The 22,400-nt window shown below is 43.1% G+C and overlaps 2 protein-coding genes across 4 annotated transcripts in view; one reads left to right on the top strand and one right to left on the bottom strand.

Moving 5' to 3' along the window:
- LOC106008440 (uncharacterized) overlaps positions 1–5,403 on the bottom strand; it is a 95,508-nt gene extending 90,105 nt beyond the window's left edge. For both annotated transcript variants that reach the window (XR_015442393.1, XM_087189708.1), the window contains exon 1: positions 4,930–5,403. The gene's annotated coding sequence lies outside the window, so the exon portion shown is untranslated. The remainder of the gene's footprint in view (positions 1–4,929) is intronic.
- The window catches only part of Shroom4 (shroom family member 4), a 273,979-nt gene continuing 255,125 nt past the window's right edge, over positions 3,547–22,400 (top strand). Inside the window, exon 1 of one of the 2 annotated variants that reach the window (XM_087189707.1) lies at positions 3,547–4,052. In XM_087189707.1, coding sequence (XP_087045833.1) covers positions 3,936–4,052 — 117 coding nt within the window. In that variant the 5' untranslated portion in view covers positions 3,547–3,935. The remainder of the gene's footprint in view (positions 4,053–22,400) is intronic. The other variant, XM_021249971.2, reaches the window with a different exon arrangement.

A 22,400-nucleotide genomic window follows, 5' to 3' on the forward strand; every position in this document is an offset into this window, starting at 1 on the left:
ATAGGTGGAGATACAATTAAGAATCAAAAAGTTGTTTCAATTCCCAGGATGGAAACAATGAAAATTAAAGACAGAGGGACTGGGAATATTGTTCAGTGGTAGAGCACATGCATGAGGCCTTGGGTTGCATCCCCGCACTGAAGGTAAAAAAACAAACAAAAAAATCCAGAAGTCAACAATTTGAGATTCCATTTTCTCAAACTTTCTAGTAGGGAAAATGTCAAACAATAAGCATGATTAAGATGGTCTTTTGTGACCTCTTCTCTGAAAACTATGGCACTCTGAAAAGAGAGATTGAAGATGATATCAGAAAATGGACAGACATCCCCTGCTCCTGGGTAGGAAGGATTAATATAGTGAAATGGTCATACTTCCAAAACTGCTATATAGATTCAATGCAATTCCAATTGAGATCCCAGCAGCATACTTCATAGACCTCGAGAAAACAGTCCAAAAATTCATTTGGAACAAGAAGAGACCCAGAATAGCAAAAGCAATTCTAGGTAACAGAGACCTGGCAGGGGGTATCACAATCTCCAACCTGCAACTATACTACAAAGCTACTGTGATAAAAACTGCATGGTACTGGCAAAGAAACAGACTTGAGGACCAGTGGAACAGATTAGAAGATGCAGAAACAACGCCAGACACACTCAGTCATCTCATCTTTGACAAAGGAGCCAAACACCCTCCCTGGAGGAAAGATAGCCTCTTTAATAAATGGTGCTGGAAAAATTGGGCTTCAACTTGCCAAAGATTAAAACTGGACCTGTATCTCTCACCATGCACTAAACTAAAATCAAAATGGATTAAAGATCTAAATATTAAAATAGAAACTCTGAACCAGTTGCAACAGAGGTTAGGTAGAACCCTTGAAGACATCAGTGTAGGAAAAGATTTTATGAACAAAACCTCAGTTTCCCGTGAACTAGCACAAACAATCAACAAGTGGGATCTCTTCTTATTAAAAGGCTTCTGCACAGCATGAGAAACCACCAGCAGTGTGAAGAGACAACCCACAATGTGGGAAAAAATCTTCACCTGCTCTTCCTCAGACAAAGGTCTACTATCTCAAATCTATAAAGAACTTAAAAAGATCAGACCTCCCAAATTTAAAGACCCAATCAAAAAATGGGCAGCTGAAATGAACAGATATTTCTCAGATAAAGAAGTAGAAATAGCAAATAAATACATGAAAAAATGTTCAACATCACTGGTCATTTGAGAGATGCAAATGAAAACAACGCTGAGATTCTACTTCACTCCAGAAAAAATGGCTGCTATCATGAAATCAACCAATAACAAATGCTGGCGGGGCTGTGGGGAAATAGGAACCCTGCTCCACTGCTGGTGGGAGTGTAGACTGGTGCAACCACTGTGGAAATCAGTGTGGAGATACCTCAAAGAACTAGGACTGGAAGTCCCATTTGACCCTGCTATTCCACTGCTGAGGATCTTCCCCAAAGAATTAAAAGAATCATACCACAGTGATATATGTGCACCCATGTTCATAGCAGCACAGTTTGTGATAGCTAAAACTTGGAAACAGCCCAATTGCCCATCAACTGGAGACTGGATAAAGAAAATGTGGTTTCTTTTTATAAAATGGAGTCCTACTCAGCCATAAAAAATGAGAAATTAGAGACATTTATAGCTAAGTGGATGCACATTGAGGTGATACTGTTAAGTGAAATAAATAGGACACACATGTGTAAATACCGAATAGTTTCTCTGGTGTGAGAAACTGAAAGTGTAAATAAGGACTAAATATATAATAGGTAATGTGAAATAAGAAGAAAAGGGGCAAAGGGGAAGGAAGTGGGAGGACTAGGGGAAAGGATAGAAGGGAATGGGATTAATATGAGAAAATGGAAAAATAGAAACAAAATCTTTGTAAATAGGGAGGACTGGAGGGGTTGAAGGGAGGGCTGGGCAAGGGTGAAAAATAAGAACCAAGAAAGACTGTGTAAAGGTGCCAATTTCCACTGATGAATGTCATTATATTGTATACCTAAAATGTACCAATGATTAGAATGAATAATCGATAATGTAAAATAGGAAGAAAAGGTCCAAAGGGGTAGGGGTAGTGGGAGGGGCAGGGCAAAGGAAAGAAGGGAAAGGAAAAATGCTGAGAAATGGAAAAAATGGAAATAAAGTCTTTGTAAATAGGGAAGGGTGGAGAGGCCGTGAAGGGAGGGCTAGGAATGGGGAGAAAATAAGAACCAAGATGCATTATGTAAAGGTACAATTCCCAATGAGAAATGTAATTGTGTTGTATACCTACAATGTACCAATAAAAGAATTTAATACAAAAAAAAAAAGATGGTCTTTTGTGTCTAAAAGTGAAAGAGATGGAGGGCAGTTTCCCATATGAATCTTCTCTAAGGAGTGTAACAAGGCAGCTACAAACACCCAAGCTGCCATTTTATTAAAGAAAAGTCAACCCAGCCTCATATAATGCAGGCAGTCCAGGAGGCTGAGGAGAAAAGATCCATAGAGTGTCCTGGGCAGGTGGCAGTGTGTTGAAGAAGCAGCAACAGGTGAGGAACTGGAAGAGGGACTGGAAACCCTGACTGCCAGAGAGCTGGCTATGGAAGAAAGGAGCCTTGGTGTGTTTGTTAACCAAAGGTAGAAGCCACACAAGAACCAACCAGGGAGAGACTGAGCAAGGAAGAGTGAGAAAGTTCTCTTGAGTCTGAACTGAGTTGTCAACACTTTCCCTTCTAGTGTGAGGCCCTTTAAAAACTCACTGCCCTCCTGTGGCTGCAGAGAAACCATTAGGAGAGGCAAGATAACCCGCCTGGGTCAAGGCTGGGAAGTCAGCATCAGAGTCAGTCACAAATTCACTTCTCAGAACTGTTCTTTGGCTGTTGGGTCTGTTCTAAAAGCCCATTTGAGTAACAAGAGGCTCAAGCTTGAACAGAGATGCTTTGGACTGTCTCAAAGCTGATTCTTCCCAAAGGCACATTATTAATCGACCAGTCTATCAATGGATGCTCTTTCCTGTATGTTTATTTAGAGACAGTACTGCTAGTCATAAAGTTTGCTGATTCCTGGCTTGATCATCTCAGTGGGGCAAGTGCAAGGCTGTGCCAGGAGCTCCAGATGACTGGAACATACACAAGCACAGTGCTCCCCAGACTCCAGCACTGAGCCAGGGTGTGGCTGAGCCTAAGCAGGGGGCATCCTCAAAGTGCTCCTTTATTTAAATTATGCTCCCGGGCAACGTTTCATAAATGACCCCACACACCTAGTGCTTACACACAGAGCGGCCTACACACACAGCCCCACTGTGCTCCCTGTTCTGCTTCCCTTACTTTCCACCCCTCTAGGCATGCTCTACAAATTAGCAGCCTTGCAACCCTCCCAGGAGTGGGTTCTTGGAACCTTCAGAAGAAAAAGGCAGTCAGAGAAACATCAACAGGCTAATCAGGAAACCAGCGTTTCAGCCCACTCAGCCACGAGGGCCATCCACACTAAAGACTTTAACCTCCTCTTGCCTCTGCAGGCTGCAGGGGCGGGAGCTCGGCAGCAGAGAGGAGGACCAAAGAGGGGGCCTGCTTGAATGAAACAATGTAACAATTGATGTGAGGCCTTGTCTTGCTCCCTTCCTCAGCGATCCCCTAGGCATGATCCTAGTTCCTGCCCCTCCCCATCGCTCTCTTTTCTAGTCCTTTACGCGCTGTCCCTCCTTTTCCTTTCCTTTTTTCTTTTTCCCCCTTCTCCTTTCCCCCTCCCTCCCCCCTTCTCCAGCTCCGTGTCATTTCCTCCTTGGGCTCGCTCACTGCCCGAGAGTCTCCAGTCCGGAGAGTAGGCGGAGCAGGGCGGTGCGGGGTGGCGTAGCGGTGGAGGGCGATGGTGGTGGAGCTGCTGGGGGCGGAGGCAAAGTAGCCCCCGCAGAGAAGGAGCCCGGCGGCGCCGGAGCAGAGCCCAGGATGGAGAACCGGCCTGGGTCCTTCCAGTACGTCCCCGTACAGCTGCAAGGGGGGGCGCCCTGGGGCTTCACCCTTAAGGGAGGTCTGGAACACTGTGAGCCGCTCACAGTGTCTAAGGTAAGACCTGGAGACTCTGTGCTCGCGGCGCCGGGCTTTGAATGGGCGAGCTGTGCTCAGGCTGAGGCAGGACTGGGCCCTCAGACCTGCTTTGAAACTCGGCCCGGCTGGGGCTGAAAGCCCCTCAGAGGGACAGGAGCAGCACGGAGGGGCTCTTGTCACCAGCCCAGGCACAGATAGCCCCTGAGGGTGGCTAGAGCTTGGACGAGAGCATGGCTGGCCCGGGTTGGAGCCTTGAGCGCAGACACACTCCCGAGGGCTCAGGGGCCGCCCTTGGTCCCCCACCTCGGGGAGACTACTCCCCTCTGTTGGGACTGAGGAAGGGGCGGCTGTTGGGGGCTTCTCCTAGAGGCCCCTGCACCCTGGCGGACAGCGAGAGGCTGAGGGCAAAGGCGATGCAGCTCAGCTCCTCTCTTGGCGCTCTCTGGCCATCCTGCCAGGGCAGGTTGCAGGGCTGGGGTCCGGTGTGGGAACGGAGACCAGGCGTTGGTGGCTGGCTTCTTCGTCTCATTCACACATCCAGATGTGCGCACATCCATTCAGCTTTTGGGACGTCGCTGTGGCCTATTCCGCCTTGGCCTTTCCCCATTCTGATTGCTGCCCCCTCAGCACCGGGCCGGCGAGATTTCCTGCACATTGAAAAGTGTGGAGGAAACTTTTGCGCCATGGAGCACAGCTGTGCTGGAGCTGCCTCCGCCGCCGCCGCCAGGGATTGTTTGAGGAGGCTGTGATCTGCTGGAAGCCAAGTTGCAAAGGAGGACAGGGGAGAATAGCTTTCTTGAGGGCTCTGGAACCCTCAAAGAGCAGCCCTCAGGAGGGGTGAGGGCAGGCACAGCTGCGGCTGGTACTGGGAAGAGTTACTTGTAGAAGGACTCACCTTGAGACTCCAGATTGCCAAGGGAAGGGACTTGAGGAACATGATCCCATTGTTGGTGTTGTTTTGCTTAAATACGCAAATAGCTCTACCCCTATCCAGCCACCCAAACTGCCCTTGAGATGTGCTTGTGGGTTCAGGCAGGAGAGAGCAAGATGTGCTTTCTCAGCATAGATCAAATGTCACTATACCCCCTTCTGGGCTTTTTAGTGTTGCTCCTCTCAGCAGTTCAGCAACACCCACCCCCCAACCCACCCTTAATAGCCAGCACTGTTTCTACAGTGCTTTGCAGCTGCTAGTTAACTTGTAACTTACAGGGTCCTTTCAGGCCTTGCCACAACCCTGGAGTGTTGCCTGGTTGGGTACCTACCAGCTTCAGCGACCTGAGGAATGTTGAGGCAACATTTTGTGGATGACAGGGACCCTGGGATCTTTAGCCTCCCTACACCAGCCAGGTCCTTCATGCGGCACCTCTCCCCTCCCACTTGCCTTGTATTTCTAACCAGCCTGAGATGCCTTTGTCATCCACCAACACACTCCCTAAAGCACTGTCCCTCCAGCATTCTCTGGAGTAACACAATTTTTTTTCTTTAAAATCAGAAACACTCTCAAACAACCCCTTCAGGAATTTCTTCTCATCAAACCCCTCCTCTCTGCTCTGTTTTCGTCAAGGTCACAATGGGATATGCAGTCCTCCATGGTCTGGTAGTTCCTCCCCTTCTTTTCCTCCTCACACTGCCCACCTAATTTCCACAGTGGGCCCAGACAAGCTGCCTTGGAGAGGTCAATTTTCAGTTCTGCCCCCGGCTGACAGAACCTGAGAGGCACCCAGAGAGTGCTTGCTGCTGTGGTCCAGGGTATTTTGTGACCCTGCAAGAGCATGGCAGGGGGTGTTACTAAATCTGGTGCAGCCAGCAATTTGTGGTCTGGCTGGGGGATTATTTGAGGATAGATGAGGGTTTCCTTGGCCGTGCTGTTGAGGAAGTGCCTCCAGTGTTGAGAGCCAGGGTGCCTTTTAATGAGTCCCTTTCTGCCCAGTGTATGGTTGACCCTCTTATACAAAGGCGCATTACTACATGCATTTGGATATGCAGGGGGTAAAATCAGTTTTCTCATTCTTTTCAGATAGCCCGGCTTCTTACAGTAAAGCCAGCTATAACTGGGTTAGCTCTAACATCTAAAGAGAAAGTATTTTGCATTGAAGCAATGGTTGTCTGTATTTTTTTCCTTAACAAGACACATTCTGGCATATTTCATTAATCCTCTTATTAGTCTGCCTTAGTTTCCTTTCAGAAACTTCAAAAAAAAATTACAGCTTTCTCCCTGAAAGTCGCTTTCTTAGTTTTCATATACTGTTGGGGTTGCCATTGAAAGAAATAGAATTTTAATTGGATGGGCCAACCAAAAACTGGGTTCTAATCCTTGCTCTGTCCTTTCCTAGTTCCAGAATCCTGGATATATCACTTGTCTTCCTGGGCCTAGTCATTTTCAGAGATAAAGAGGTAGTTCAAGTGGGTGGCTTTAAATGACACCGTAACAGTCTAGTGGCCACACCCTTAGGATTACTTTGACACTTTTTTCCCCAGAAGTGTTACAAAGTGAGGAAAGTGACTTTGTTCCATTTGCATACAGCATTACTGTTCTGTTTACAGTGGGCTTCTCCATCCCTTATTTCATTTGCCTCATACAGCCACACTGTGAAGCAGTCAGGGAAGGTTGCCAAAAAAACTGATGCAAGGCTGGGATTCATTCAGTGGCTGAACTAGGTTTATCATCCACTGACTCAATGGGAAGCTCCAAGTCCATTTGTTTTCTATGACTAGGGGAGCCTCTTGATTCTTCTGGTGTTGTTGTGGTTTGTGTAGGGGCATAGGACTGTCATTTGTAGGGGTATATCCAGCCTTACCTACCTCCCACCCCAAGGATATTTTCTACGGCACCCTGTGGTCCATAACAGGTAAAGTCAGAGTTGTAAGTATGCTCTAGTGCAGTCTTGGCTCAGGGAGAAAAACAGAACTCTTTTGATGACTCCCAGTCACTTGGATCAAACAGAGACAGAAAATGCAAGATCCATGGCGGAGAATGGCAGTCAATCTACTTTGATGTCTGGGAATAAAACAAAAGTTATATGGGTCTAGGGATAGTGTGCCATACCTGCTTGGAGGTACCTTGTGGAAAAAGGTAGAGACATTGGAGGAATGGGAGATTTTGAGTAAAAGTGGCTGGTAGAAGAAGGCACAGAGGGTAAAAGTCTAGCTCATATTTGTCATAGGAGAACCTTTGCACCAAGAAATAATCAGTTGGGAAAATCATTGATTGCTACTAGCTCCTGTGATTTACCTACATGTGGGGAATTTGGATGCCTGATTTATAGAGACTTATGTAGACTCCTGAAAATCAAGTGGTAAAGAAAAAGGAAATGTTAAAACTCCTAAGTGCTAAGGCATAGTTTATAGATTTTTCCATAAGTTGTGGTGCATTTCCTGATAACAAATAAAAGAAACCTGACCCACAAAGGATTGAGCCCATGGCTTTGACATTATTAATTCCTTTGGTCAGCATCTTAGGCTAAATACCTCATCAAGCCATAGGGCCTATCTGGATGAAATGGGTCTTCTTCTAATCAGATGTGTTTCTTTTGCTACCTAGGGATATTTCTCTATTGTGTGGATAGACATCTATGAAGTTGACTCCCTGCTGAACTCTTTTTTTTTTTCTGCTTGTTTGGTTTTTTGAGACAGGGTCTCTCTATGTAGTTCAGGCTGTCCTTGAACTCACTGTGTAGCCCAGGCTCGTCTCGAACTTGAGATGATCCTCCTGCCTCAGCCTCCCAGAGTGCTGGGATTACAGGCACTATGCCCAGCTTGGGATGGGTGAACTTGGCAAGGTTTTGGTACCAGTGATTCTGCACCATGTAAGATCTCTTAGAGCTCTGAGATTCAGGCAGTATCTTCCTGTGGTGTTGGGGGGGGGAGGGAGGGGGAGAGAGAGACACACACACACACACACTGCATTGCACTGTGCATTCATTTAAAGTTCTCAGAAACCAAGACTGACTGAAGATAGTGAAAAGAAGAGCTGAGATCGGTGTGGGGATGCAGGCAAAGGAGAAGTAGGAAAACTAGGGTGGATAACAGGACAGAACAGAAGACATTCTCAACCTACATGTTTGCCCTTTTCCTGGCCCATTATTGATGTACATCTCCATCTTTTTTTTCCTGACTTTTTATATCCTTTTATTGGTACATTTTAGGTATACAGTATAATGGCATTCATCATTGGAAATTTGCACCTTTACATACTCTCTTGGTTCTTATTTTTTCCCCCTTCCCCTGCCCTCCCTTCAACTTTGTTTCCTTTTTTTCATTTTCTCATATTAATTCTGTTCCCTTCTTTCCTTTCCCCTATCCCTCCAGGGTCTCACTGTGTAGTTCAGACTGGCCTTGAACTCACTATGTAGCCCAGTCTGGCCTCAAATTTGCAACTATTCTTCTGCCTCAGCCTCCTGAGTGCTGGGATTACAGGTGCACACCAACACTGAGCTCTTTACTTCTTATTTTTGTTTTTTATGTCTCCGTCTTGCATAGTGAAGCAAGTGGGTACTAGTTAGTGTCATGGAACAAAATAGGGTGAGGCAGCAGAGTAGCCAGGAGGAGAAAGAAACTTCATCTCCCTTGCCATAATACACTATGATGTTGCTGTATCATTTTACTCTCTCCAGATCCAAGTTTCTATTTGCTGAGTGAGGGTAGGCACACTTGTACCATCATTATCACAGATGATGTGGGAATGAATTGGGAAACCCTAATACTGTTTGCTACGCTTACCCTAGGACAATGACAGGGCAAGCTCTTTAAACTGTTTTTAAGCCCTTCTCTGGAATACCACTCTCACCTGTTTTCTAGAAGCACTCAAAGAGGCCATTGAGACTTCAAGAGGACCTGAATTGTCAGACTGAGGTTATCTTGTAACTGGTAGTAAATGTGGATGACATTTTGTTTTACATTTTATTTGTTTGTTTTGCAGTACTGGGGTTTGAATCCAGAGATTTCTCAGCTACAATTCTACTTCTTTTTAATTTTTTTGAGACAAGATCTCACTAAGTTGCCCAGTCTGGGCTCAAACCCATGATCCTCCTGCCTCTGTTTTCGTAGTAGGTGAGACAAGGTAGAGCAAGAAGATTGAGTGGTGAAACTTGACCAGTCCTTTGAGTGCATCTACTTTAGGTCCTGTTGGGCTGTCCTACATAATACACCTGGTATTCTGTTGTGATTCACACATATGCTCTCTGACATGAAAAAAGCCAAGCCTGTTATGAAGTTTTCCTCCCCAAAACCTCAGGCAAAGAAAATAGTTCAACTCCAGCTGGAAGACACTTGAGCACTGTTTTTTGAAAAATTAAAGTGATTTTTTCCTCTTTGCTCTTCCCAACTCCCTTCCTAGGAATTTCTTTAAAAAGAGAAGAGTCAGTCAGACTTGAGATCAGTAGTTATAGAGGTATTATCTGGAAAGAATATCATAGTTTTTACAGTTAGGCTCCTTTGAACCAGGGGGAAAAGATGCTGACCTAGGTATGACAAGTTAATGAAGAATAGCAGAGATTGTGTGAAAGGCTGTTCTCATTCTCCATCACACACCCAGGTGTTAAAGGGCACACAGCTCAGTGCTGCAAGACTAATGGTGCTTGGGTGGAGACCTAGAATCACAAATTTCAGAGTGAGAAGAACCTTTTGGAAGTCAATTAATTTTAGATCATTTCAGGAACTTCCAGTGTAGTGTTCTTTAGCTTGTTCTCTAGTGGTTCTGTGGAGCTCACTTTGTTCTAAGCTTGTCCATTTTATTGTTGGGAAGTCTTGGCTATGGGCAGCTTTTCTTTATGTTGAGCTGCAGTCATTCTCCCTCTACCTGTAATCCATCGGTCCAAGTCCTATCTTCCTGGACAAGACAGAAGAAGGGTGTTTTCTGTGTCTTAGGATAGCCTTGGGAGTACTAAAAGCAAAGCTTATGTCCTCTTATCTCTCTTTTTTAGGCTTAAAGCCCCAGAATTTTATTTGTTTCTTATAGGCGTTGGGGTTTAGTCTCCCCACCTGTGTCCTTCTCCCACTCTGGATTCATGCTAGCTTGTCCATGTTCTTAAATTAATGGATCTCACAGCAGAAAAAATAATACTGAAGAGAGTGATCAAAAGATAAGACAATTTTTTTAGGGGGAGTGACAGGGTTCAAACTCAGGGCCTTGTGCATACTAACCATGCACTCTATCACTAATTCTCTTCTCTCAGATATTCCCTTCTTTTAAAGCATAAAGCTGAAGACTACTTTGGCATTTTTTGACAGCTGTCACACCAAAGCCATGTGTCAAACAAAGCCTTTTAGTGGAAATACCTGTGCTTGCTGCTAAGCCATACTTTTCTAGGGTCTCTACATAGACAATGGGGGAGAGCCACATAATATATTTGTGAGGAAAATACTTCATCTTCTACTATTTATTTAGAATCATCCCTGCCCTTAGCCCAACTAGGCTTGGGAAAGGGGCTGTAGGGGAGATGAGAGAAAGAGCTAGCCTTAGCTTCAAGGAGCATGTATGTTCATACAAAGAGGTTATTGAGTTACAGAGGCAGAATTTGTATGATAAAGAAGGAAGTGGCATTTAATGAACAGTGTCAAAGTCAAAATTCCATTCTTTTTTCTTTTTAACCTCTCTGAACTTAATTTTCCCCTTCTGGGAAAAATAGTTGTCTCCAAAATTGAAAATGCTAACCGTATGTGACATATAAGCAGTTTCAAACCTACAGAGCCCCTGTGTAGAAATTTGGAGACAGCAGTCTTTGTCCCCATGCTCTGTCAGGCCTTTGTCTCTCTTCACACTACCATTGGCACTGATTGCAAAAGATCCTGTAATCCTGGGGTTCTGGGGTTTTTTCTCTGGATCAGGAGTGCACACAAGAGTCACTCCTGCTGGAGGTCTTGCCTCCAACGCCTTATCTGCTTATCTGTCCACGTCCCCATGTTTACTAGTTGTCACTTGAGCTGGGAAAATACATTTGTTCACTACTAAAGCCCTAATGAGAGAGTAGGGTGGAATAGGGCTTGGTCCTCAATATTACTGAAGGACAAGAGGTCTAGGAAAGAGAGTTGAAGTCTAGGAAACATGTTCCCACTGACACATGACAATTTTTAGTGATCAGATTCAGAACAATTCTGGAGAGGCCTATTTAATCTATTGTATATGACTAATGAAATTGCTCAGTGTAACCATCATTTGCAACATTTTCTCTACAGGAAATGGTATTCAGAGCTCCAAGATGCTTATTTCCAGAAAGTATTCTTGGAAAAAAAACCATCCATAAATATTCACTTTCTCTCTCTCTCTCTCTCTCTCTCTCTCTCTCTCTCTCTCTCTCTCTCTGTCCAGGAATTGAACCCAAGGAGTGCTGAGGTATAACCCCAGCCTTCCAAATTTTTTTTACTTTCAGACAGGATCTTGCTAGTCGCCCAGGCTGTCCCCAATCTGGAAATTCTCCTGCCTTGATCTTTTGGGAAGCTGGGGTTACAGGTGTACATCACCATACCAATTTGGGATTTCTTCTACCATCAGTGCTGAAGGTGTTCATACCCTTTAGTGCAGGGACCAGATATATGTACATGGTTACATTTTCCCTGGAAACTGAACTGCAGGTTGACCTGAGAGTTATCTTGTAATCAGCGAGTGACTCTTTTATGCTGGTAAGATTGGTGCTGAGATCACTTTCATTTAATTTCTGTGGAGCCAAATACTTTGCTTCTTCATGCCCCCCTGAATTACTCCCTTTCAACAGACTTCAATTAGGCATTAATGAATAAGTTAAGAAACTATTTTTTTCCTGGCTAAATATTATGTTCTAAGAACTGGGGTGGGATAAAACTTTGTCTCCTGACACCCCTTTGCCCCATCAAGTGTAAATAGACCCAGTGTAAAGATTGTCATGTGCATTAATGTTATGAGGGAGGATGTGTTCTTCCTCACATCACACTGGCATGTTTATTTAGGCACAGAGCCATGCTGGCTGGGCACTGGAGTTGAAAGTATTAAGATGACTTGATCTCTAAGTGAGCTCTAGCCTTTCTCCTTTGACTTCAGTTCCACACTTTCCTCTTTCAGTGTGAGTCTGTAAGTATGCCATGCCACCGAACGAGTACCACTTTGGAGGAACAGAGACACATCTTGCCTGGATATAGGCTGTCCTTCTTTCATGTCCAGTCTTTGTTCTCCAGCCGCCACCCACTAGCTTCAGTTGCTCGAGGCCTACAATTTGGACTGTTTTGCTCAAGTACCATTGCCTCTTTGTTCATTCATTGGCCACCCTGCCTTCTATCTAAAACTCAACTTTTTTCTTTGATCACAGTGGGCCCTTCTTGTCTTCATAGAAGCTTTGTCCCTCTTGACTCAGCCCTGCTTCCTGTGGGTGGGTAAGAGAAGCTCACAAGAGTTGAGGTTACTACATGAGAAAACACTCAGAAAATCATAGCAGAATCAGAGAGAAAATTTTTCACAGTGCATTTGTCTCTCTCGTTTCAGTGAAAGACACCTCACAATTTGCTGAGTAACCTTGACATGTTCTTTCACCTCTCTTAGCCTTCTGTTTCCTCTGAGATCCTCCATGGGAAAAGTTCCTGCTTTCTTGATGGATTGCTGAGGGCTCCAGGATCCTTGCTTGTCTAGGCCTTGGGAGCCAAAGTTCGACTGATAGTAGACAGTCTTACAGTGAAATCATTGCCTTTTTCCACACTGCTGCTTCCTATCTTTCCAGAAGTGGCTGTTTCCTGGTGTGTTCTCAGGGATGGCATGGTCTGTTAACTTTCACTTGAGCCTTTTAATGTTACATCTATGAGGAATGCAGGAGGTGGAACTCATTTCACAAGATCAAGGGTTAAAACTAGTGAGGAATGACCCTTTGTGGTATTTGCTGGACCCCACCCTGATGTCACTCAACAGGCTCTTAACTGCATGGTCTTCTCTTCCTGAACCTCTGGCAGGGGAATTTTGAATGGTGCTATACTGCCTATCATGGTATATTAGAAACTGATTTTTCTTTGGAGGGAGAGGGTTGGAGGTGAGAAGAGGTAGAGCTAGTAGCAAAGCTGGTTTGACTAGTTACTCTGGAAAGAGGTTAGAGTCTGATGGCTGCAGCCTCATCTTTCCTTATGAAAGGATGACAAGCTAAAGCCTTGTCTTTGTTGGGGTGTCTTTCTGTTTTCCATTTCTTTTTGTTTGTGTTTGATTTAAATAAAAGTCTCCTGAAAACTTCTACAGATAGACAGCTTTTAATGGCATCTTATATATGACTGTGGGAGTGAATGATGGCATCTGGAAGCCTGGAGGGTGTATCAGACCTGACTCTCATGTTCTTTAGAGGAATTGAGAGAAACTTTGGGACTCTTTTCATTCCCACTGACAATCAAGAAGGATCAAAACAATAGGCTAAATAGTGAATCAGGCAAGGGTCTGTATACTTGCAAATCTTCACTGAGTGCAGGCCATGTAGTTGCATTGGATCTCCGCAACCTCTTAAACCCAAAGGGTGGTCAAGGCCTAGATATGGTAGTGTCAGAAAGGTAGTGGACCTGCTCTGCTGCAAATATTGCTGCTTCTAGGAGCTTTTACATGTATTCACACTTAATTTTTACAGTAACGGTTTAAGGTACATATTGATGCCCTAGTTATGCAGATCAGGGGTTTGAGGGTCAAGAGACATTAACTGACAGATGCTAATTCACATGCTAAGTGGGAGGGCTGGCATTCAAATTTTATTTATTTATTTTATTTTTTCACAGTGCTGGGAATGGAATCTAGGACCTTACACATGATAGGCAAGTGCTCTATCAATTTTCTTGTCAGACTCGGAATCCCAGGGTTTTTGACAATACCATGTTTGCATGGGTTAGGGAAAGAGGAAGAAAAAAAGAGAGGGAGAGGGAGGGGGAGGGGGAGGGAGAGGGGGAGGGAGAGGGAGAGGGAGAGGGATGAGAGAAATGGAATTGAATGAGGAAACTGGTAATATTATCAATACTTGCCTCTCAAGGGTTAGAGTCAAAGGGAGGTTTATGTTTTTTTAAAATCTCAAATCAGAGAAAGGGGATTGAGATAGGATTCAGAAGAACTGCACTATGTTTGTTTTTGGTGATATTGGAAATTAAACCCAGGGCCTCATGCATGCTAGGCAAGCACTCTTCCACTGACCTACATCTCCAGCCCTCAGAAGACCTGAAGTTAAGTTTTAACTCTGCCACTCATCTGTGTGACTTTGGAGTAGTCATTTCCCTCTTTGTTACTTATTTGCAAAATGAAAATAATAATGTAGGAAAAAGAAACACAAATGGTAATGTGAGTTGCAATGAAAATCTTATTGCTAATGCAGCAAGGTCCCCACAGTTTATTAATCTGAAAAGGGATCCTAGGCAAGCAGCAGGACAGAGTCAGGAGATAAATGCTTCAGAAAGCAAAGATGGATATGGTTGCTGAAATAGAGAAAAACATGCCCTCCCGGCTCGATCACACAATAAGGAGCAACTGACAGAGCAAATCAATGTGGAGAAAAATTGTCTTCTACAGAGGAAAAATCTTATGTGTTCAGCAGAATGATAACTCAAAGGTTGCACAGAACTTATCAGTAGAAAACATACCTTCTTCCCAAACAGAACAAGCCAAAGCCTCACAAGAAGACATTTTAACACAAAATATTGAAACCGTGCACCCATTTAGAAGAGTATTGGCAGCAACAATATCTCATTTTGAATTTAGAAACACATGCCAATCAGAATTTCCTCCTAAAAGCATCAACTTCACTCCCAGAAGCACCAGCCCCAGAACAAGTGCAAACTTCTCACCCATGCAGCCGCAGCAGCCCAATCTCCAACATCTCAAAATCCAGCCCTCCAGGATTCCCATTTGCAGGGCCTCCTAATTTCCCTCACCAAAGCATGTTTGTATTTCCACCACATTTGCCACCTCCATTACTTTCCCCTCGGGGCTTCGGCTTTCCTCAGAATCCAGTGGGTCCCCAGCCAACTGTTGTTCACCTCCCAGGCCAACCACAGCATATGATGATCCCCTTTCACAAGCATCAAGGTGTATAGGCCCACAGAACCTTTACCAGGTTAAAGACATTTGGAGACCAGAAAGGTGCCATAGTGATCCTTGCAGTAGACAAGACCAACCGCAACTGGATCTGTCATTTAACAAGGGATCGCCAAAGATTTTACAGTGATTCACACCACTTGAAAAGAGAGCAACATGGAAAGGAATGGGAGCAGGAATCCAAAAGCCACAGACACAGAGACAGAAGCCAAGACAAAGATAGAGACAGAAAAAGTAGATAGGAAGGGCACAAAGATAAAGGCAGGACACAGTTATTACATGGTGATCGAGGAGCAGATGGAAAAGTGGGCAGAGATAATAGAAGTGTAGAAAAGAAACTAGACAGACCTAAAAGTGAAAATCATGAAAAAGGACAAAGAACGAGAAAAGTAAACAGAGGGGGAAAAGGACAGGGAGAGGTATCATAAAGATAGGGACCACACTGACAGAGCTAAAAGCAAAAGGTAGAATTTGCAGGCTGATTCAGGATGACATTTAAATAACTACTAAATGCTCTACCTTTCTCAGATTACCTGCTGTGATTATGCCATCTTTTCAATTCTTACTGTTGGTGATTTGTAGAACACTAGATTCTGTCTGTTGGTGCAGAATGCTCTGAGCCAGTGCTCATCATCCCTTCATACTGAATCTAGCTATAGGAATTTAAATATTTTTGAAAGTTTTACATTATTGTGTATTCAAAGATTTGTTTTATTAATATGCAATAAAGGCTTAGAAATTTTTAAAGAAATAAAATTATAAAACTTACCAATGTCCAACAGGGAGGGTATTTTATCTTTTATTTCACACGAATAGTATATATGTATGTGATTTAAGAGAGAAATACAACTTAGCCCTTCCTTATTAGACTGAAACTCTCTTAAGAGGATTTTGAACTTAAAAAATGAAGTGTTTGAAGTTACAGAATCATTAGGAGTTTGTGTGAAATGGCAAAACATCTTTAGTGTGATGTCTGCAGCTGCCAGAGCTGGGAAGACCAGACAAGATTTCTGGCTGATGTCTTTAACAGTTAGCATTTTGAAAGTATACTGTTTGCCTGTCTTAACCAATTAAACTGTTGATCAATTAATCAATCAATTACGTCAACAGACCAGATGAAAACTTTGTAAAGTGCCTAATCCTAAAGTAGAGAATTCAAGAAATTACTACCACAGAAGGCCTGGCCCCTGGATTTTCAAAGAGATGACAAATTTGTTGAAGATTGGCATTTACTAGAAGTCCAGGGAACCAAAAGCTGTGACTGCTGAGACCATGGGATAGGATGTAAGAGCAAACTTTATTTAGTGGGCATAGATTTCATTGTTGATGTAGCTGGAAGTTTTGTGAGACAAGGAAGAAGAATTGGAGCTAGGCCTGGCAGGATACATGGGATTTAGGTATCGACTGTGGAGGGCCAATAGCATTAATTCTTGTGATTATAAACTGCATATCCTAAAGACATAGGCAGGAGTCTGAAACCAGTCTGTGTTTCCACAGTGAACTGTATGATAGCACAAAGGCAGAGCATGAGTTCCTTGTTCATTTATTCACTTATGAACTCATTAAATGTTATTAAGTGTCTGTTCTAGGAGCTGAGCTTTTCTTTCTATGGCCTATGAAACCAGCACAGAGCTCCATAGATGTCACTTTTATTTATTTCCTAACAAATACTTTTATAGTGCATACCCTGGACTAGGCATTGATTTTCTCACTTAATACATTCTAATTTATTGACTTCACTTTATAGTTGAGGAAATTGAGGCATAGGGAGATTAGGTAACTTGCTCAATGTCATGTGGATATTGTGCAGCTGGATAAATAAGTGAGCCAGTGGACGTCTACTTGATTGTTGTAGAAAAATGGAATACAATGGTGAATGGATTTGAGTCACGTATTTTGGAGAACCCGGAATTTTGTGCTATTTCTTGGATGCAGGTTGAAAGTAGGTGGACATTTTTGTTGTCTTGAGAATTAACATATTAAAAATAAAGTACCCATCACAGTACCAGTCACATAAGTGCTTGTGCAAGGAAAGACCTGAACAGAACAATAGATGGGAAGGACAGTTTGAAGGAGTCAGTCATCTTTGCAATGTGCTAACTAGTTATACATTAGTGAGTTACCAGATATTAGTGATAATACATTTAATTGAAGAACTGAAGAGGTAGGAATCAGGGATGAGGCCCATATTTCTAAACTAGAAGCCTCTGAGTGATGATAGATGGGGATTTGGAAGGGAAATCAATTTTATTGAAATTTTGGATCTTCTGAGACTGAAGCTCTGTAGAAAAATCAAGTTAAGAAGTTCCACAGGCGGTTATAGGTGGGGAGGAGAGGGTTTCTTTATATTTGTTTATTTAAGGACACTGATCAGTTAAGTCATTATTTTAGGAACAAAATGGTCAACATACAATTTACTAATCTATTGATTGTTGTGGAAGTTAGTTAATTGCCAGACAATCTTGTGCCCCAAAGACTTGGGAAACTGGCCTGCCTTGTTATTTAATAAAGCTTTCTTGGCCACAGGTTTGTCTTGCTATCTATTCTGATCTGTGGGATACCTAGCCATCTGAGGTGTCCCTAGCTGGAGTTCTTTTTATATAAATTAGAGGTTTCAAATGATGGGAAAATCAATCAAACAAACACAAAATAGGAGAAATTGTCAAAGTGCTACACTTCATACTGAAAAGTTAAAATTGTTTAGGGCTGTTAAAAAACATTGGTTAGCTTGCCAAGATGTTTAAGGATTGTTTTCTCTATATGAAAAGCACAATGTGGTAGTTTAGTGAGGCAAACCTCAAACCACAGGATTTCAAGTCTGTGTTGCATTTTAATTGTTAGAAGTTTAATACTCTTCATATAGTGTAGTATCATTAATCTGTGCATACTATTGTAAGTGTTTCTACAATAGTAATGGTTTTTAAATATGAGCTTCAAAAATGCATTATAAAACTTCCAAGTGTGACTTCTTTGCCTTAGGTTATGTACTCATCAAACTAAAGTAGGGAAGACATAGAGATTTACTTTATGAATTCATTTGTTGCAGATCTGGCTGGAAAACATTGATGTATTACTGAGACATTTACAAAGTTGGAATGATTATTTGACCCAAACCCTGGCACTGCTGTCCTTTATACTTACATGAAGTTCTCTGGAAAGTCTCGCTTTGTATACATATGGGCCTGCCAACATGAGGACTAATCCATCCCTCTCCTCCCTACCCTTCTTGGATTGGCTTTCCAGATCCTTTATTACTGTTGTGTGGCATGACCTATTTGTCTATAGTGTGAAAAACTGAAATTTAACTTTCTTGTGTTATGGTACTCAATCTCCATTCACTCTCTACCTCTCAAATGAGAGTTTTCCCTCTACAGTTAATGGACCAGGTGAAATAGCGTGTAATTTGTATTTGAAATTGATTTGGATATCTAGGTGAGGGAGGAATTTTTGTAAAAAGATTGTCTGATTTCTCTAGCCTTTCCAAGAGCCAGGTTGCTAACTTGTATTTGCTGTATGAGTCTGGGTGGGAAAGAGATGACTTCCCCCTTTGAAGGTAAAGAACTCAATATGTAACTTTTGTGTTTTTCCCATGCCTTTGGCTGGAGAAATTTACAATGTTCTGAAACCTGCCCAGGCCCTGCATGTACTGTACCTACTCATGAAGGGTTTTGGCTCTTAGCCCTTCTCAGATGCATTAGGGTTCAGTTGCATCTCTTTCCCCTTCCAGCCACCAAGAAAAGCCAAAAGAATTAAGGATCAGGGAGAGTTAATTCCCACTGCTTAGACCCAGCTGGGACCCTTTCATCTTGTATCCCATAAGTTGGAGACCTAATTTAAGGGTAAACTCTGGTCCAAGCCTGTAAGTGACAGTGATCTGGAACAGGCCCCAGAAAAGCCCTTGACAATCAGGCTTTGCCCTATACTGGCAGTACTCCTCCTTCTCTCTCCCTCCTGTGCTGTTGGGATCTTACAGGAGACAATGACCCTTGGAACCAAGCCAACTGATGCTATTGCAGCAGTGCAAATGATGCATCATATTTCCTTCCATCTAGACTGAGAGATTCACAGGAAGATTCTTCTTTTTCTTTAATTCCTTTTCTCAGTTTCATTACAACATTAGAAGTCTTATTCAGAATAAAAAAAAGTCATTGATATCTCTCCCAACTCAAAAGAGAGCCATGCTAATGAGTTCTGAGATGGCAAGCTCAGATGGGAAAGGGCAGCTTTGAAGGAGGCTCTTGCCAGATCTGGGATAGGCAGGATGAAGCCTCTTTCTGGAACAACTGCACTACTGTAATCGCCTCCTCAATGGCCTCCCTCCCTTTGATCATCCCTTCCTCCCCTTAAAATTATTTAATGGTTCCCTGCTGCCTGTAGAATAGAGCTGAAACTTTTTTTAGCCCACTGTACAGACCATTCTCCATCTGGCTGTGGTCTTCACCATCCTAGGCACAGAGCAGAGAGTCGGCTCTCCAGAATGGTTTGCTGGTTGAGAAGGCTACATAGGAAGAGTCCAGCAAAATTTGGTACTTTTGGTAAACTTTCTCTTTTTTGCCCCTAACACCAAATTAGAAGAAGAATATGACTTGAGCTTCTGGTTATACTAGCCAAGTTCCCCAGTTTCTGTGAGACATCTAATAGGTGGGGTAAGACTTGCATGACACCTACATATGAGCTAGAGACACAGAGCAGAGGAAAAAAAATAGTGGTGGAGGTTGAAGTTGAAAGGGACCCCAGATACAACCCAAGGTGAGAAGGAGGATGGCAGAATTGGAAGATGGAGTGGGGATCTGCTTGTCCCCTGGCTGCCTGGCTGGTGCAGCTCCTGTGTGTAAGCCCTGTCCCCTAGGCTTGCATGTGGGAGAGGCCTGCTGACAGATGATTTCAGCATTCCCCATGCTGTTGGGAAGTGTTGCTGTGAGACTCTTCAACAGCCACCTGACTTGTTGCTATGTGTTCAGAGTGGGTGTGGTGTGAGCCCTGTGTCCAGTTTAGGGGTTTTACTGCTTCTACTATATGATGGTAACCATAGGTTGTGTGTGTGCGTGCATGTGTGTGCGTGTGTGTTTTCAGTTTTGCTTAAGCCAGCCCTAACGTGTTCTGTCTGACTGGCCTTGGAGGTGAGTCAGTGTCTGGTATTTATACCTAATGCCTTAAGTGTCCTCATTATTTGACCATGACATTCTGTTCCTCACTATTTTACTCAAAGCTGAGAAGGCCAAAAAGGGCTGAAAAGAACTACCTCTATCCTCCTTCCTAATGGGTTCTGACCTCATTGATGGCTAACTGTATCTGTGGTGTCAATTAGGTTACGTCAGTGCACTAAAGGGAACAGGGTAAGATTCACAGTGTTGAAATTCACATTAGTTGTACTGTGACAGTTTAAAAGGCACACTATGGGGATTTTTCTTTGTTTATTCCTGCCCAGTCTACTGCTGGAGAGTTTAACTAGCTGGAATGAAATTTTGGGACAGGCCTGGAAAGTACCCCAGGAAGTGGCTGTCCTTATCAGGATCCTGTAAGTATGAAAGGAGTAGAATCCACCTGAGACCATTTTAAAGAGGAAATAGTTCAGTCTTTGCATACATTGGTGAAAGATATAAAGAATGTTAGCTTGCTCCTCACTGCTGTTTCCATTAACATCCTTCCAATATTGAAAATTTTTGTCCTAATATGTAATCCTAAGAGTGTAGAAATGGTAGACCCCGTCAGGGGTACTACTGTTCTCAAAGGGACAGAGATTCACACAGTAAGGGCAGGACTGCTAGCATGGTCATTTGGAGGCCAGGCAGACAGTAAATCATTTGAGAAGGAATTAAAAGTTCAAAGGGCAGGAGGGGTTTCTTTGGGTGACCTCACAGTTGCTTGAAAAATCAAAGGGATAGGTGATGTGCCTTAATGTTTTGAAGGCTGCTTCAAGAGGCAAGGGAACGGAAATGCACAGTAGGAAATTGGCATTGCTGTCTTCATGTGCCCAGGAGCCTTAACTACAGGCTGGGGATGATCAAAGTTACCGTTAATTAAATGCTTCTTACCTTCTGGGAATTTTACATGCATAATCTTGTCATTACTACTGTAAATTAATTGATAGCATTCCTGTGTTAATAGATGAGAAATGTGAGAGTCAGAGAGGGAAACTAATGTCTCAAGATAGCCGAAGCAGGAAGTGGTAGAGCTATGACACCAGCTCCACCTGACCCCAAATCCTTTGCTTGTCTCACCGTATCTTGAAATTTTGCTTCAAAGAGTCTCTTTTTGTGCTTCATATTCTCTTTCTAATCTCATTATTAACTATGGATGTGGTCTTGCTCTTTGTGTCATAGGACTGGACAAAGGTGGGACGCACAGGCCAGTTATTTCAAAGATTTCCTGGGAAGCTTATTAAAGATACATATTAGCTGGCATGGTGGTGCATGCCTGTAATCTCAGTAATTGGGAGGCTGAGGCAGGAGGATTGAGTTGAGTTCGAGGCCAGCCTGGGCTACTTAGTGAGTTCAAGGCCAGCCTGAACTACATAGTGATACCCTGTCTCAAAAAAAATACATGTATGTATAATTAGACTTTCAGGAAAAATAATATAATTCCTCAAGAGATACTTAGCAGTGTCCCTAGTCTAAAATATTCATATGGAGGGTAAGGAGGCTAAATAACTTGCCAAAATTCATGCAGCCATTAACTGGCAAAGCTGGTATGCAGCAGAATTTGGTTTATCTGATTTTCAGGGTGCCTGTTCTATCCAGTGCTCTTGTTGATTTTTTAACTGGGAAAAGAGCAAGCAGTAAACAAAACTCTGGGCTTGACTCTCTTGGCCCCTCAAAACCTATCATTTTCACCTTGCCTATCTGTCAGTGAACTTTAAATGAAACATTGCCTCCTTCCCTTTCTCCAGTCTTTCCTCCCTCTCTCCCTTTTCCTCTTCCTAGCACAATTTATTTAAGTTGTTATTTTAGGGATAGGTGATAAATATTCATGGGATAAAATTAAAAATATGTAAATAGCTATATCTTGCTTCATCCCTGTCCCTAAACCACCTAAGTTCCCTTCCCGGAGGCAGCCGCTGTTACCAATTCTTGTGTACCTTTCCAAGGATGCTGATTTATGCATTATGCATGTGTTACAGTGTCTCTATGTCCTCACTGCCCTTATCTTCTTAATCTTCTGCAATCTAGCTTCATCAACTCTTCCTGAGGGCTCTATTTATTGGCCATTTCCTTGTCTTTATCCTTGTTTTCTCTAGTTATTTTATTTTTCCAATTATTTGCTGAGTAGGCAATGCGTTCACAAGGCTTCAAAGCCAGATAGTATGGAAAGGCCAGCAGGAAAAGAGTTTTCTGTACATCTTTGTCCCTCATCTACCC

The sequence above is a fragment of the Heterocephalus glaber genome, unplaced genomic scaffold (genome assembly GCF_053883595.1).
Source record: "Heterocephalus glaber isolate CG9 unplaced genomic scaffold, H.glaber_assembly_v1.0 deba00001546, whole genome shotgun sequence".
Classification (NCBI taxonomy): Eukaryota; Metazoa; Chordata; class Mammalia; order Rodentia; family Bathyergidae; genus Heterocephalus; species Heterocephalus glaber.